General features: G+C 37.8%; 1 protein-coding gene across 4 annotated transcripts in view; it reads left to right on the top strand.

The window, feature by feature from the left end:
* Positions 1-17,080, top strand: part of COL12A1 (collagen type XII alpha 1 chain) — a 105,486-nt gene that overhangs the window by 83,311 nt on the left and 5,095 nt on the right. For all 4 annotated transcript variants that reach the window (XM_075747520.1, XM_075747517.1, XM_075747519.1 and 1 more), the window contains 11 exons: positions 495-572; positions 1,205-1,291; positions 2,141-2,194; positions 2,683-2,778; positions 4,729-4,782; positions 6,297-6,350; positions 7,562-7,615; positions 8,747-8,818; positions 14,690-14,725; positions 14,836-14,902; positions 16,127-16,315. In XM_075747520.1, coding sequence (XP_075603635.1) covers positions 495-572; positions 1,205-1,291; positions 2,141-2,194; positions 2,683-2,778; positions 4,729-4,782; positions 6,297-6,350; positions 7,562-7,615; positions 8,747-8,818; positions 14,690-14,725; positions 14,836-14,902; positions 16,127-16,315 — 841 coding nt within the window. The remainder of the gene's footprint in view (positions 1-494; positions 573-1,204; positions 1,292-2,140; positions 2,195-2,682; positions 2,779-4,728; positions 4,783-6,296; positions 6,351-7,561; positions 7,616-8,746; positions 8,819-14,689; positions 14,726-14,835; positions 14,903-16,126; positions 16,316-17,080) is intronic.

The following is a 17,080-nucleotide window of genomic DNA, read 5'->3' as shown; positions in this document are numbered from 1 at the left end:
TACCGTACAGTCTACCTAAGGTCCCCATTTCAGCCTTTCTGCAGAACTTTTTCCCATTAATATCAGTGGAAAGTTTCATACATGAATTTGAATTAATATATGACCCAAGGACTGCAGTCCTTAGAGCTGATCCAAAAATTTTTCTGCCAGATTTCATGTTGAAGTGCACAGGCACTGAGCTGATGTAGAAGTTCATCGGTATTATTCATTAAGTATTGCAAAATATTTCTTGAGTCACTTTATTTGGCTACCTTTTGCCCCAGAAGAAGAGCAAGCATCAGTGCTTGAAGCTCCTGTAGGCTTATGTAGGCTTGGTGTTAATTTTTTTATTATTTTAAAATAATTTTTCTCTCACCGTCAAAAAAAGAAGTGAAAGTCTGAATGTTAACTACATTAGAAATACATTGTTTGACAAGTAATTTTTAATGATAATGCCACTAGATTTCATAAATAATATCTCTAGTATTTTTCAAGAGTCCTCCTTTCTTTTACAGTTAGAAATCCAGAATTTCGACATTGTATGCAGTCCAGTTTGGACTAGCAGAGACAGATGCTGTGATCTTCCTTCTATGGTAAGAGGAAATGAACCAGAGTCTATTCAGATAATTGTTATTAATAGCAAAATTAACAATATCAATATTAGCCTGGTACTATACCTCATACTGACACATCTAAATCACAGTAGTCAGAGCAGCCAGGGAACAACACTGCATTTCAAAGTTTTTTGTCTGAGGTAGAAAGATTGTAATGTGCTAGAATTGAGTCCCTTAGGAATGGTGGAAAAAATGTCAGTTCTATTTTGTGTTTCAGTAATATTTAAGATCCTAGGTATTATGAATGGAATAGCTATATTATTTTTTTATTTAATATGGTCTTAGATTGGCATTCAAAAAGTAACTACTTTATTCTTATATAGTGCAAGCTGATTGTCTAATGGATATAAATGTTAGAACAACGGAAACTGCATATGAATTTGATTTTGCCTGTGCCTCTGTTGTTTGTGCCTTGTACAGCTTGTAAAGAAAATTTGCTAAAAATATGAAAGGTCCTGTAGAAACATTTGGAAACCACTGTTTAGCTGTGAGTTTTACTTATACTTCAAAATAGGATAATAGAGAATCTTGCTGTTATTGTTGTAGAACAGTATGCTGCCACCAAGTACTTCTCTTTAAAAGGACAGTAATAGTTGTATTTGAATTTTCAGAGAGATGAAGCAAAATGCCCAGCTCTTCCCAATGCTTGTACCTGTACTCAAGACAGCGTGGGACCTCCAGGACCCCCTGGACCAGCTGTAAGGAACTATTTACAATAGATAGATTTTCTGATTTTTAAATTTATGGAAGTAGTTTTGTGTTGATCTGTGGTTTTGTGAAACAAAGGTCAGTCAGAGAGAGAGTTTCTGTCAACACATTCATAACATCATGGTCATCTGTTCCCCTTTCATCTTAGTTTAGAACACAGTTGGGCAGCTCCTAGCACCTCTACTTTATATAATAATCCTTTTCCCATATTTTCAATGAGATCACTGTGAATTGCTCCTTGTCGTTTCATAGGCTGAAAGAATCTGGCCCGATCTCAGCTGTCTTGCACTTCATGTACAAGATATTTTTAATGGACTATGCAAATATTTTTCCTACATAGTCAGCATTTCACTCCAAGGAAAGATTCTTTACTCTGTCAGGGAAATAAATTAGTTACTCTATTTATGTGGAGAGATAGTAGTCTATGGAATGGATATGCTCCTACCAATTGCTTTGAATATAAAGGAATGATACTGAGCCCAGTAGTCCTACTCTGAAACTATCAAAAATGCTGCATGAGCCCAGTTAAGTTGTCTAGCGGTCTACTAGAGAGGTATCCAGAGATTTTGATGAATAGAAATTGAAAAGTGTATATCTGCAGAGACAAAAATGACAATTTTTTTGTGGGCTGAATTGGCAAGGCTGAAGCTGATGTGGATTACCTGACCATCTGATGCACCTTTTATTCTAGTACTCTTTTTAGCAGTGTGATCTGTACACTTCAAAACTTTGGGCTTTCACATAAGAGTTTGATAAAGAGGATTCATAGCGTACACCACTATGATGTACCCTTGCTATCCCTGTATGAAATACATTTTCTTTCCAAATATTCAATTTAGGGTGGCCCAGGCGCAAAAGGTCCCAGAGGTGAAAGGGGTTTAACTGGATCATCTGTAAGTATCTTTCTGGAATGCATCTATAATGTTGCTACATGCTTACCTGTATGAAAATTTTTATGCTTAGTTCTATGCTGAGCTAAGAATGGAGGTAAAAAATTTAATTGGAAATATGCCTATATGTTATTTATGTGCAGCCTACCTATTTGAGACTATATATGCAGAGCTTATGTATATATGTAGCCTCAAAGGCATTGACTCCACATCAGGAAACTAGAGAACAGGCATTAGGGTGTTAATATACACTCTGCAGCATTGTTGTCCTTTCTGCCAGAAGGCGTGTATTGGCCTGAGACCACCATGAATCACAGAATAGCTTATGAAAGGATATGCCACTTGGATAACTGTTTCCACAGTTGTTCTGAAGTATTAAATGTGTCTCCAGGCTTCTGATTTACCCTAAGTGTCTAACCCAAAGGATTTTGCAGTTACAGGTCTAAGAAGGGGTTGTCATTTACAATCTTGTTTTAATTTTCTGCTTTAAGGGCCCACCTGGTCCTCGTGGTGAGACAGGTCCTCCTGGTCCTCAAGGTCCCCCAGGTCCACAAGGCCCCAACGGACTGTCAATCCCAGGAGAACCGGTGAGTGGCCATCTGAGCATGGGTGGCACTGTGTGTGGAGTCAGAGTGGTCCATGGGGGTGGTGGTCTTGGGAAGAGGGTGGCAGCTTTGCTCTAGCATTCGTTTTCCCCTGCAACAGAGTTGTGTTATGAAACAAGTCTCTTTCTGAAACAAGTCTCTTCCAACAGAATAGCATTTTTTGTCCTGAATGTTACATATGTATATGGGATGTCTGTGAAGGGACAGAGTCCAAGCACTGTAATGTACGTTGTGCTACTCCATTTTTTCTCTAGTAGCTTTTCTGTAGAGTTGCTAGGCCTTCAAGTTCTAGGACTCAAAACTATCAAACTGTGGTGCAGGAAGATTAAGCATGCAATATTACTCTGAAGCCATTCTCACAGATTTACATGTTCAACTTCTATTTTCTGAGCTTAAATCAGTAGCTGAAACTTCAGAGAGTAAATGAGTACCTAGATATAGGCATACACATTAGCCCTTTGTTCTTAGGGGGCTTTCTTGGCAACAGCATGCATATTTTAGTGAGGGGCTACTTCTGATTTCATGTACATGCTCTCAAAGCCAGAGGAACTCTATTAACACTGATAAAGGTTCACCAGATTCTGTTTTGTAGAGCAGATGATAACATAGGTAACCCTTTGTCTACATTGTGAATGTATAAAGACAGCTTTTGCCATATTTTAATAAGTAATGACCCCAAAAGCAGGAATATAATTTTGATGTTTCCTGTTTAGGAATAGCTTGATTTTTAATATAATCAGGAGCTTTTTGTATGAAGTCTTTGATTCAAATATAAAGTTTATGAAAACAAATAATAGAATTGGTGTCTGATTGTGCACCGTCTCATTTTGCATTTGGAACCAGGTTACCTTCTCAGTGTGTAATGTAATTTGGGAAATGGAAAACACCGTGTGCTTTAAGATTAGGTACATCTTCTGACTTGAAGAACAGAAATATTTTATTAATAAGTGTAGATCTTTTCAGGTTTTCACTATATACCAGGAGGAAAAATTTCATCAAGATAACCTAGAGGTGCCAAACAGCAAGAAAGGCCAAACACATTCCTTTTACATGTGGAATAAATATTTTTATTTGTCACATTCAGTTTGAAAACCTTTGAAGAATGGAAACACCAACAAACCCAGCATAATTTTTGGAACTTCTCATTAGTTAACAATGTTACAGTGCCACTTTTGAGTCATGTAATTTCATTTTTAAAGTCAATTGCAATTTACATTGGCAGGCTATGTTTACAAATTGTTTGATTATTCTGTGTCATCAACAGTTATTAATGCTGGATTATCATACAAGCCACTGTGGAAAATAAATATTGTATTGTCAAATTTAGCTCATGTGGCTTTAGGTTGTGCACTTATACTACAGTGCTATAGTATATGTGGAATGCAAGTTAGTTGTGAAAGGCAATACATTGTTTCTTTATATGCTCCTAAACCTTTCGTCCTCAAAGTGTGTAATGCCTTTTAGACCATGGGTTAGAGAAAAATAGTGATATTTTAAAAAGACCAAGCTTTTACCTTTCGTGAGTGTAGGCAGCTCCATTTACCAGTTGAGAAAGATAAGGGAGGTTGGGAGAAAACATCTAACCCTTCCCTGCTTTCCTGCTTGTGAAGACATTGATATCGATCTCTCTTACTGAAAAGTCCATGCCACTTCCTTATCAAGGTATGTGCTCCTCGAAATGTCTGCTTACCTATGTTTTTAATATAATGTCAACCAGTCATTCTGCATTTGCAAATGTTTGTGAGATGATCAGTATTGCTTCAGTTAAGAGGTATATGTGTCTTGATTTATTCCATAATATAACGTTGGCTTATGGATTCCTTAATTTAGGTATCCTGCAGGAAATATTTTGTGTCCATTTACACCAATTAATTATTTTGCTGATCTATTCTATAATTCACAATCTCGAACAATCATTTATGAAAATTATAGGGTCGTCAAGGAATGAAAGGCGATGCTGGCCAGCCTGGACTACCAGGGCGATCGGTAAGTTGACGCTTAGAGAAGATATAATGTCATTTTACGCTATTCCTGATGCAGACTGGCTGCCGGACAACTGTCTTTGACATCACTAGGAATCATGGGCTCTTCTCATACCTTCCTAAGCAATAGTTTTGGAAACTTAATTATCTTACACTTAGGAGTTTGAAATGTAGGAAATAGTAAACCATTTGTAATAGCAAGAGTGAAAGAACAGCTGCAAATGCTGTCATGCCAAATGTCAAGCCAAATGTCCATCTGGACAGTTGTGAATGCACAGGGACAGATCAGTGGATTAGGAAAAGTATACTGATAACTCCCCTGGAAGGTCCCTCAACTTCTGACCACCTGCAGTTAAATGTCTTCCTAAAATAAAGGTTGCAGAACCTTTGCTGAACCCCTCTTCAATGTTGTCTAATTGCTTTCTACTTTTGGAAGTCAAATGGTCTTGGGACATTAATTATATCCTTTCTGAAAGAAGAAAGCAATATTAAATTTCACTTACTTGCAGGTTTCGATATTGTAAACTAGGATTAGGTTTTGAGGAGAAAAAACTAGGTGGGGGTTTTTTGGATAATCAGACAGATTTGGATAATCTAAGGTCATTGATCTACACATGTAGGGATATAACTAGTATTCCTTGGTTACTATATTGTCCTTGATTTTAGTGGGGATATAAAGACTATATGGGAGATGCTTAAATGGTGGTGTGGATTTAGTTTCATATATCAGACAATGTCCGTCAGGGACCAAGGGCCTTGTATTCTTTATCTGTTTTATTAGTCCTTATAACCCTGAGTAATATACATTTAGGGAGTAGTAATGTCCTGTAGAAAGCAATGCTACGTTTTAGTGTACGGTGAGATTAGACAGAAAATGGGGAAAATCATGACAACATGATACAAGGCTGTTCAATATCCAGTTCCTACAACAGTAGTACTGATCCTACAGAGAGTTGAATGAAATTATTTCTGAGTATCCTCTAATGTAGCCTGCCTGCTTAATTTTAAGGCTTATTCTCTACCCAGAAACTACAAGGAACAGAAGCAGAATTTAGAATGTGCACAATAAAGCAGCAGAATGTTAAAAAGTAGGACAATAGGGGGAAAAGAAAAATAAAGGAGTCTAATTTTTGTTTCTTTAGATACACTCTGAATGATGACTACAGCTAGACTTTAGCATCAGGTGTTAAAGAATTAGCTGGCATCTGTATGTCATGCTTGTAAAGGCAATAAACCAGATATATCTGTTTTATGGGAACAGTACCGAAAATTATTTTTGAAGTTGAATTATGGGCAGGTAAGGAAATGGAAGTAAAAAGTAGAGTGAGGGTGAAGACTCTTGTATCACGCAGATGAAATAAATGGTTTCTCCTAAAGGTTTGTTTTATTTTTGTAAATGTCAAAAAACAACTTTGAAAACAGTTAAATATTTAAATGTGTGCGTGTAACTGGGAGGATTAGCATAGCAGTGATGTTTGTTCTGTCATGGATACAGGTTATTATTCCTTTTCTCTCTAGGGAACCCCAGGTTTACCTGGTCCACCAGGCCCAATGGGACCTCCAGGAGAAAGGGTAAGGAAGAAAAGACCAAGTATTTTTTTTTCTTTTTTTATCATATCTTTCTATTTTCAAATGCTTTTTCAAAAGGAGTCATTTTATCAGTATTCAGCCTGGAGAGGTAAAAGTGGAAGGACTGGAAAAACCTAGGGGGAATACCTCCCCTGATAACCATAGGGTAGCCAGTTTCTGTAAAAGTTGCACTGCTCACTCTCTTGACTAGGTTCTTAGATGCCTGCACCCATGGAGCAGTATGTCCACTGAGCAGAGCTCTGCTGAAGTACTCAGCCCTGCTGTCTTCCACACACTGTTGCTGCTGCAGGGATCCCTTTGAAACTCTGCTTGTCTCAGTGTCTGAGAGATGTCATATCTGTAAAGAATCTATCTGTGCCAGTCTTACTCTGAAGGTCAAGTTTGCTCCTTAGCCTTTGACTATCTGGAGCTAAGAACTTTTCTTCGGATGGGTAATTCTGAAATGTCTTTGTAATGATGGCCATGCACACAGGTATTTCATTGTGGAATTGTTGCCATCTCTTTCTTCTAATTTGAGGTCAACTAAGCAAATCTTTTGTCCTCACAGTGGCATATCACCTTTGAGATGACTGAAGCAATGACTTACCTTTACTGTAAAAATTAATAGCTAATATATGCATTTATAGTTATTCTTTAGTGGGAGTTGATAGCTGGGAATGAAAACAGACCACCACATGATAGTCAGTTGCCAAAGAACGTACCATGGGATTGGTGGGTCATTAGCGGGCTGTGGACCATCAATGTTAATTTGTGAATGCTATGTTAGATTATTGAAATGGGATTTCTCAGCATCTTTTCTTACAGGGGAAGTGTCCGAGAGGGAGATTGTTCTTCATTTAAGTAGAAACCTCAGATTTTCCAGTTAATCTGTGAGTGAGACAACAGCAAAAAGGGAAATCTTGCTCCTCTGGGATAGAGCAATGATTCTTTTTACTAAAAATGTTGAAAGAGACTCATTCCACCTTCAGTTAATCAACAGCAGCTGAACATCTTCTAAACTGGCTGAAACTCATTGCTCCATAGCCTTCTCCAGCATTAGTTGTGATAGCTATTTTTTTAACTTGCATTGTGGATAGGTTTTAAAATACATGGTAGTAGTAATGAGGGGTATTGCAATTATATAATCTTAAAGGCCATTTTAATCAGGCTATAATCTTAGGTTAATCTCTAATCATGTTTTTGTTTTTGCATAGGGTTTCACAGGAAAAGATGGTCCCACAGGTCCCAGAGGCCCACCAGGACCAGCGGTAAATATAATTTTGCTTTCGATATACTCTGAAATAAGAGACCTGAGCCAAGAGAGAACCACATTGGCATTTTCAGTTTCTGTCAAATATGAAATGGATCCTTTGTTTAGTATCCTAAATTAACTGAGAAAACTCTGAGATCTGAGAAACATTCAGTAAAAGGTGAGTAGACAGCTGCATAAAGCATGTCTTCACAAACATTCATAAGAGTGGTTTTGAAACTGATTTCTGCCAGTGTAAATAAGGGAAGAAGCAGTTTACCTGGTTTGTTAGGCATGATCTTTAAATGCATAGCTAGGCCTACTGAAACCAATCAGCTTATTACTTGTAGTCCGGTGAAAACAAACACTGTTAATACAAGCTTTTCTTGATAAGAGTATTTAAGGATTAGTTTTTGCTTCAAAATCTATTTCAATGTGTTTTGTGGGACCATGTCAGAAAAGGTGCCGTTTGTTAGAGAAAAACATATGCTGGATCAGACAGCCCGAGATAGGCAAGTTGCTGCAGCTCCATCTTACCAGGTCCAACCAGTAGTGAGGTGGAAGATGTATTCCCAGTAAGCACATGTACACAGAGCACATGTTTACACCATGTATATTTATATAGACAGGAGTTGCTAGGGCAGGATATTATTTGAGATGCCTTTGCTCCCCCACAATTGTCTTTCTGGTGCTCCTTTGTGGGTGTGTGGATGAGCTTTTATCACATAACCTAACACTGGTCTTTTATTTGTTCATATTTATCTAGTATCACTAGAATGACTTTTATGGACTTCTTGTGTACTTTTACATGGATCACAGGCCTGCTAGATGAAGTTAGAAGGCCAAACTGTCTTGTACTCTTTTAGGAAACTGTTATTAAGAGTGATACAAAAACCATATAGACACTCTCTGCATCTTTAGATTCAGATGCCTGTTAAACTGTGGTGTTATGTAAAAGGACACATTTCCATGAAGAAACAAACAATTTTTTGTGGAGGAGTTTTCAAGGCTGATATGTACCTAACAGAAAGAAAAACCTGATAGGAGCCATTTTTAATGTTGCTTTGCACTCAATACAATAACACATTTCTTATTAGCACTTAGACTGTTGTGGATTTCCACAATTCACTTTACATATCTTCTGCTGTAGGGTGCCCCAGGAGTTCCAGGAGTTGCTGGCCCAAGTGGAAAACCAGGGAAGCCAGGAGATCGTGGGACACCAGTAAGATAATGATACACTTGTATCAAATTTAAAATTACAGTCTGTTGATGAATATGAGACTTCTTCTTGCTTTAAATACTTGTCTTGTGCTTATGACAGTGGTTAATACAGTAGAGCTGACCTAAGACCACAAGCCTATTTTTCAAACAATTTTATTTTTACAGCATGTCATTTTGCTGAGTTTAACAGTTGGAGCTGGAAATTGTGGTCTCTGGTTTCCACTAAAAAGATCATAGGCTATTATGTGCCAAGACATATATTCCTACACTGCATAAGCATGAAGAACTGGGTCAGCAAAATGATGGAAAAGTCTTTATATTTATGTATGTGTGTGTGTAGTAAAAAACTGGTATGCTGCTGGAGGTGGACAATCTTTGATAATATGACATAATCACTTCTGTTTTGCAAATGTTTTGTGTTTTTTACAATGTGATTTTTGAAATTATTTGGGGGTGGTTTCTGTGGGTTCTAGTCAAACCTTTAAAGTGCATCCTGATTAGGAAGAAAAAACAGGAGGTGCTGCCTCCCACCAACATTTTCAGGAGAAATTTGACTTGATTCATTTATAGAATCTTTGAGAAATTATGCTTGAGTCAGAAGTGGAGACAGCAATTGAAACAGGAAGTCATTAATTACTTGTACCTTAATGTCTGTCACTCAATCAGAATTTTCCATCCCACTTCAATGTCACTGTGTATATGACAACTGGATAATTTGGAAGAATATATAGTAGGCTGGGAAGCTTAATGGTTATGAAGTGCAAGCTCCCAGGAGCACCTGGAAGCTGGGTCATTTTCTCATACACATGCTGAATTCAGCCTGCATTTGCCAGCCTATAAATCCCATTTCTCCTTGCGGTAGAGGACATTGAGTGTCTTTGGAAAGCACTGAAGCTTTCCTGCCTTTAGACATTCATTGCTAATGTGATATTCCTGCCACATCAAATGTTTGATAGACATAACTTGGGCACAAGATGGTGTGGATTGTTCACAAATGAGCGTCAAACTACCAGGCACATCCAAGTTTTCCTTCACCTGGGACACTGGATAGTTTACCCAGTTCAGCAGCAAAGATCTTCTGCAGGTAAATAATGTGCAGAGAAGGAAATTTGGCTACAAGTCAAAGAATTCCTTTCAGTTAGAAGTACATTTTTTTTTCCAGTTATTGCACTTTCTTGTAATGGGACACTGTGCATCATATTTACCATTTCTTATGTTTCTAGAACAGATCTCAGCAGGAATTCTGGCTTGCACCTTGCACAGATGTTTTATCAGACTCCTGGAGGACAGAATTTCAACACTTTCCTTTGTGTTCAGTATTAGAATTGCCAAAGGTGCAGCCTGGTGGCCAAACACAACTTGCAGTGTCCAGAATCATAGTTCAGACCTGCCTGAATTTGTAACTTCCTGCCCTGGAGAAAGATAATGAGGCTTCACATTGCCTCTGATAAATACAAGGAGTAAATAATTTTCAACTAGATCCTGCCATTTTTTCTTCTACCTGAACAATCTGTATTGTTGGTACTATGCAGTGCAAGTCAGGTGATAAACCCCTACAAGGCAAGGAACATTACATCGCGGGAAAAAGACACAGTTACATGCAAATTATGAGGACCCTTATTCCCAGTGAATGCAGTCAACTGAAGCTCTTTCCTGATGTGTTAAATACCATTAATGTGCTAAGCTGAGGCAGACCACACCGTGAGTGTGGCTGCAAACATTTCTCTGCCTCAAGGTGTACTTATACTAGAACAAGTTGATACTTGAAGCATTAACTGAATTTTCATGGAAGTAGGAAATTTGACTTTATAATCTGCTTATAAGTAATCCCAGAGAAACTCCTGTGTTTCTTCAGTATAGTAAAATGACCAAGAAAGGAACAGTAAGAACACAAATGAGTCAGGAAATCTATTGAGAATTGAGCACTGGCTATCCTAGAGGAAACTGACATATCTGTCCTCTATTTGGTCAAACAGAGAGTGAGAATTTGGTAGTAGTCTGTACATGTATCATACAGTAACAACCAGCAAGGATAAGAAAGATTAATTAAGTTAAAAGAGGATATTGGCTCAAGAAGGAATAGATATATGTTTTCTGTGAATAAATGTATCAGGAAGTAGAAAATCTTGGACTATCAGACAAGAAAAGTTCCAGTACTGTTGTTTTATAGGTGTGAGAGTCAAAATGGTAATGGATGGGTAGGCAGACTACGTCGTCTTAAGGTGGAGCTGTCTTGTTTATAAAACAGACTGTGACAACAAGGTTTGACTTTGTCGATCTAGAAGGTCCCCAGGAAATAGTGCAAGGCATTTATATTTTATATTTAAGGTGCTATTAGAGTTATGCCTCCAGGACAAAGCAGCTTGTGAAAACCTTTAGAGGGTAATTCTAAGCACATAAGGGAGATGTTGTGAGTTAAATGCAGGTTTTGAGTATTTTCCATTCTCTGCTGCCATGTATTCACTGATCTTGCATCCATCTATGCAGACATTCTTGATGAGGTCTCAAAAAGACGCCGCTTTGGAAGCAGCAAACTGGTGGTTCTTGTGGGGAGCAAACATTCTTTTGGGGAAAACAATCGAGGGCATTATCTTTTAAAGTAAAAATAGCAAAACTTCCTTTGTTTTGTCCTCCTCAGCTGTAGAACTTTGCTACAGACCCAGCCTTCATCCCACAGCTCAGAAAAAACCCACATGCAGCATAAACTAGTTCTTCCTCACACTGACCCCAAGTGACTCCCTCATCGCAGGATACCAGCAAAACAGAATGTCAGCAGCAGCTGCTGCCTCTCAAAATGCTGGCAAGTGGTTAACTAAATTGCACATTTTTTTCTATTAAAAGAAAATAAAGTGAAATTTAAGAAGAATAAAACCAAGTGGGAGGAAGACGCAAATAGCAACTCAGTAATTGCAGTTGTTATTATTTTTTGGAAATCATATTTCTAAAATATGTGTTTAGTGTTCTTGCTCTAGCAAGTGAATTCATTGGAACAGAGCAATTTAAGTAATTATTAGAATATTGCTTGGACAGTAGATCAAAAATCTGATTCATAGTGCTTGCACTTACCTAGTGAATAAACAAGAAGACATCCTGCATGATTTTCTTCTGGTCAAAAAAATACAAGGTTGTACGATGAAAGCCTTAGAAAGAAGGAGAATTAGAATGAGCAGGTATTATAAATATGTACTTGGCAGATAATTTCAAATGAATATTCTTTCAGAAAATAGCAAAAAGTTGCCAAGTTTCAAACAGAAAGAGAGGCACCAAATAATTTGTTAATATTTTCTTTCCCCCAGATTTTCTTATAGACTAGCATAAGTGAAAAATCTGCAGTTCTATTCAATGGATATTTCAGATACATGTGACAGTTTATGACTGAGATGTTAATGTCTATTGAACTGAGAGTCAAATTACATCTCTTTTAGAGCTTCAGTACATCAGCATTTACCACAATGTTAATTATTAGAGAATGACAGATAGAAATGTCATATTTTCCTGATGGTTTTAGTTGTTACAGTTTATTTATGTTGTTATGGCATTTACAGGCCTATGGTCTGTTTCAGCATGTGGCTGTGCTAAGCTAAAAGACAGACCTTTTCCCTGTGGACTTCACAGAGTAAGAAAAGATATAGATGAAAGAGTGAAGGACAGAACGGAGAGAATATTCATCAGTTTGATGGCTATATTGTGTACATATTAGTAACTGTCTCATTGGTGGCATAATTTATTCCAGTGACACATTTATGGTGTCACCATTCTAAATCTTTCATGTGAGTCTGTACATTAATTTTTCATTAATGATCTGTTATGCATGATGCAAATGTACTGTATGCCAACTACTTAACTCACTGTTGGATGAGCTGCCTCATATTTTCTGTGGCATGTTATGGGGTAGGTGTATGCAATACTGCTGCAGAGAAGCTCAGATAGCATACTAAAGTCACACCCTGACATACCCCATGCAAATTTGTTTACCCAAAACCTTGATGGAAGTGTATGAAACAGTGCCACCGCATTCGAATTGTATCTGCTGTGACCTCAGTGGAATGATTTGTTGTCTCGTGTTGTTGAAATTAATTGCGGGTACTGTAGGAATGTTATGAAAAACAGCTGTGGCCCACACTTAGCCTTTGCTTTGTTAATGGTGATAAAACAGGCTCCTTAAAGAAATACTATGATGTAGAAAGCAGTAATACTTAGGATGTACGTGTAATTATGTGGAGAGCCACGCAGAGCAGCAGATGACCAAACTGGTCTTTCACCTTTGAAATATGCCTTACGTTCAAATAGTAATTTAGGCTACAATTGAAAATCTATTTGAACTTCTGCTAGCCTCTTTTTGCCTAACTAACAAAGCTCCTGTGCTCTTTGGACACATTCTGGCAGGTGAATTTACAACAGATTTTTAGAAGGACTCAGCTGTGGCCTAAGTCTTCATCCACTGAAGTCACCTGTAAAACTCACACTGGCCACTTCAGGAGCCATAGTTTAGGGCAAAGTTTGGTTTGTACAGCCCTGGAATTTGGCACACATGTGGCATTTGTAACAGTGAATATTCAAGAGCATTGCAAGGGCTATTCATGACGGCTTCCTAAGTAGGTCTTGCAATAAATGCTGGGGGTTTTGTTTTGTTTTGTTTTTTCTTTTGTATTTTCATGTCAAAATTAAAATAATAGTTTTAAAACACTTTGCAGATTTTAGTGGCTAAAACAAATGACTGAATCTAATTTTCTACTTATTTTAATTGGGCATCTGCAATTTTTACTGTGGCCAAAATCATGTCAAATAGAGCAAAGCAAGTATAAAACATCCTTCTGAGATCATTGCTGTCTATTTTGACAATCTTTAAATATCCATCATACCAAGCATTGTAATTACAATTTCTTTGGAAATTATGGTTTGCTCTCTCTTGATGCTTTTCTTTGGTAACACTGGAATACAAACATGGGGTTAAAATTTCAAATGTTGTGTGAGAGGTGCACACACAAAATTGTGTTTGCAGAGTAGATTCTGCATGCATATCTCCAGTTCGGCATTTAAAAGCATCTTTTAAAAGCATGGGGTTTGATGTTTTTCCAGCCATAGACACACACACACACACACATATATATAAATTAGAATCAGTCCTTCTGGTTGGTTTCTTACATAGTATTCTTGAAAACAAAAAAACCCACAACAACCACTAGAGTAGTCAAAGACAATGGAAATTACTGTTATACAAAAGTTAGCTCTTCGCAAATGTCAATAATTATAAAGCAGCTCAAGCTGAGACTTCTATGAGACTATTGTAAGACTAGAAATGGTTGAGAATTAGCAGGAAAGCTGTCATTATAAATAGAATAAGCACTTAATGGCATCTCTATCTTATGTGTCATCTCTGGTTTTTTGATTAACACAGGGTCTGTTTCTTGTGGGTTCAAGGAGACAACTATCCTTCCTAGACATGTGTTATTCTTCCTAGCTTGCCTTCTTTAATGATGAGTTGGCTTAAGACTTAAAATTAAACAGTCATATATAATTCACACAAGACTATTTACCATTTATAGAAATGTGAAGTTAGAAATTCAACTTTCAAATTGCCAGTATGCTCCTAGTGTCAGAATATGTGTGTGTTTGGCCCTAGTTTGAATTTTTCCTTCAGATCTTTTTCTTCTGCATCTGTCAGTGTGTTTAATTATGCACAAAAGATCACTGCTTGCCCAGTGTTTTCTGGCACCAGCTTTAGCATCTCCGAAATGTAAAGTTCAAGGCGGACCGGGTCTGTCTTCTTGAAGGAGTTAAACTGTTTTCTAAAATTGCATGTCTCAAGCCTATACGTGGGGTGGAAGAACATAATCCTTCAGCTGGTTTATTTTTATTTTATTTATTTTAGGGTGCACCTGGAGTGAAGGGAGAAAAAGGTGACAGAGTAAGTCTGCTTTAAAGTCAGTTTTTCTCAGATTTTTTAATTAAACGCTATGTCTTTAAAAACCACAGACACTTGTTAATAAAACACCTGGTTTGGTTTTGATTATTTAGGGTGACATTGCTTCTCAGAACATGATGCGAGCAGTTGCAAGACAAGTTTGCGAACAACTGATAAATGGTAAAGTGTTTTTTGCTTTGCTCCTCATGCTAGTAATTTACTACTTTGTTTAGAGAAAACAATGTTTTAAATTTAAGGTGAGGAATACTGGCCACAGAGCATAGCAAGAGCTTGAGTGATCTGATACTTGTCCAATGCCAATGATTTGGTGGAAAAAATGTAGCACTGTAGCACTAAATTTTTGCCAGATCCAAATGACTATCTTGATCATGAACTCATCTGTGACCTTTGGAAATACACATGCAAGTCTAATACTCTGTACAAGGAAGGTGACTTTCCTTTTCCAAGGGTAAGTGCTGATTGAGGTAAACAGATATACCTTTTGGATTATGAAGAATGCTTGTGTACAGTGAGAAGGACATTATGTCCTTTAAAATGTCTGTGAAGGCAGCTATTTAAAACCTGTCTATTAGTGAGCCATCACAGAGGATGGAAAGTATATTTATGAATGTATTAGGCTTATGAATAAGAATGTGTTATCTGAGATCTTTTAGCATCTCTTTTTTGACCATCCCTGCCTTATTTTTGCCATATTCAGCTCACCTCTTCAGGGTTATGCTAGGATTGGCACATTACACTAATAAGGTAGGGCTAGATGTGGCCCCCCCGTTAAGGGCTCATTTCTGCATAGTTTCACAGTGCCGTTGCTTTTGTTCAGAACCTTTCTTTGGAAATGAAATTTGCCTATATGCAGAAGGTATATAGGTACACAAGCCTATGTGTCCTACAGGCTTAAGAAAGCGACTTCATAGACTGTGTCCTGCTAGCTCTACACATGAATAACTTATAATGTGTTTGTTGTAGCTTCAGACCTCTGAAAGTACATAGAAATGTGCTATTCCACCATTAGATGTGTAACAAGTCCTTTCTGTTCTTCAGAGTAGAAACAACCTCTAATTAGAACTCTGAGAGCAAGAGTATTGTAAACAAATCCTTATTTTGTAACTTTAATTGCTTTAAAATTAATTTCTGTTAAGTTATTGGCTTCTAGAATCCCCCTTACCTTTTTGCCTTCCCTCCTCTATTTATGTTCAGCCTTCTTATCAGACATTCATCTTAAGTCTTCCTAATTCATCTGTACTAGTTCACCTAGTTCACTAATTTATTGAATGGGAACAAGGATAGGATTTAATGAAGAGAGATAATTTGTTATTCCTTCCCACTCTGGTAAAAGACTCACTCATTTCACATGGCTTATTGAACCATTTTTTTTTCCTTTTGAAGGTCAAATGAGCCGGTTCAATCAAATGCTGAATCAGATCCCGAATGATTATTATTCAAACCGTAACCAGCCAGGGCCACCAGGACCACCTGGTCCCCCAGGAGCTGCTGGGACAAGAGGAGAGCCTGGACCTGGAGGAAGACCAGGATTCCCAGGACCTCCTGGGGTCCAAGGACCACCTGGTGAAAGAGGTGAGTAAATTCCAAAGCAGCTTTGTATTTCACAGTGGACATAGTGCAGAGGCTACCAGAGGAGCAGTCTGATCCCTTTACCATGTCGACTGGGAAGCCCACAGCTAGCAGTAGCCTGTTAGGTCAGTTGGATTGCCTGAGGGACACTGGTGATCTGGAGGATGAGGTTAATTACATTAGTGCTTTGCTCTGTCTCTCCCTTGCTCATGTTTCTTGAAACACAAGTTGGTATAACATTTTGGCTGCTGTCTCAGGCTTCCACAGGATATCCCACGAAAGTGAATGTTCTCAGGACTCTCCTGGCACTAAACAGCTACATCTTGAAAGGCTGTTTGGAGTAACCCAACTCTTTGCAGAACAGAACTGTGATTAAGACAGAAAATGAGTCACTACCAAGAATAAAAAGTAGGAGTTGAAAGAATTAGGTCTACATTCTTGGCTCTTTGCAGAACTCAGAGAGAGGGAAGTGACTCTGGAGTTTGAGCATATGGGTAAACCTATTTTGTGGCTACCTTGGATCACTGCAATGACATGGAGTGTCTGTACTGTACCACGTTGTGGCCTTTGCTTACTCCAGCTCCTCTACTGTAGCATAGACTCAATGCTGTGTTTTCTAGCATATATTTTAGTATAATCTTAAAAAAAGACTGGAAAAAAATAAAGGAAGAATGAATTTCTGAATTCTGCTCTTTCTTAAACTTATTTCATCATAACAGTTTCTAAGAAAGTGTAAAGCAACCTTTATAGCAGAAGTATGCAAGCTTG

This window comes from Balearica regulorum, chromosome 3 (assembly GCF_011004875.1).
Source record: "Balearica regulorum gibbericeps isolate bBalReg1 chromosome 3, bBalReg1.pri, whole genome shotgun sequence".
NCBI lineage: Eukaryota > Metazoa > Chordata > Aves > Gruiformes > Gruidae > Balearica > Balearica regulorum.
The sequence above is the reverse complement of the archived record's forward strand: the minus strand, read 5'-3'. Positions and strand labels throughout refer to the sequence as shown.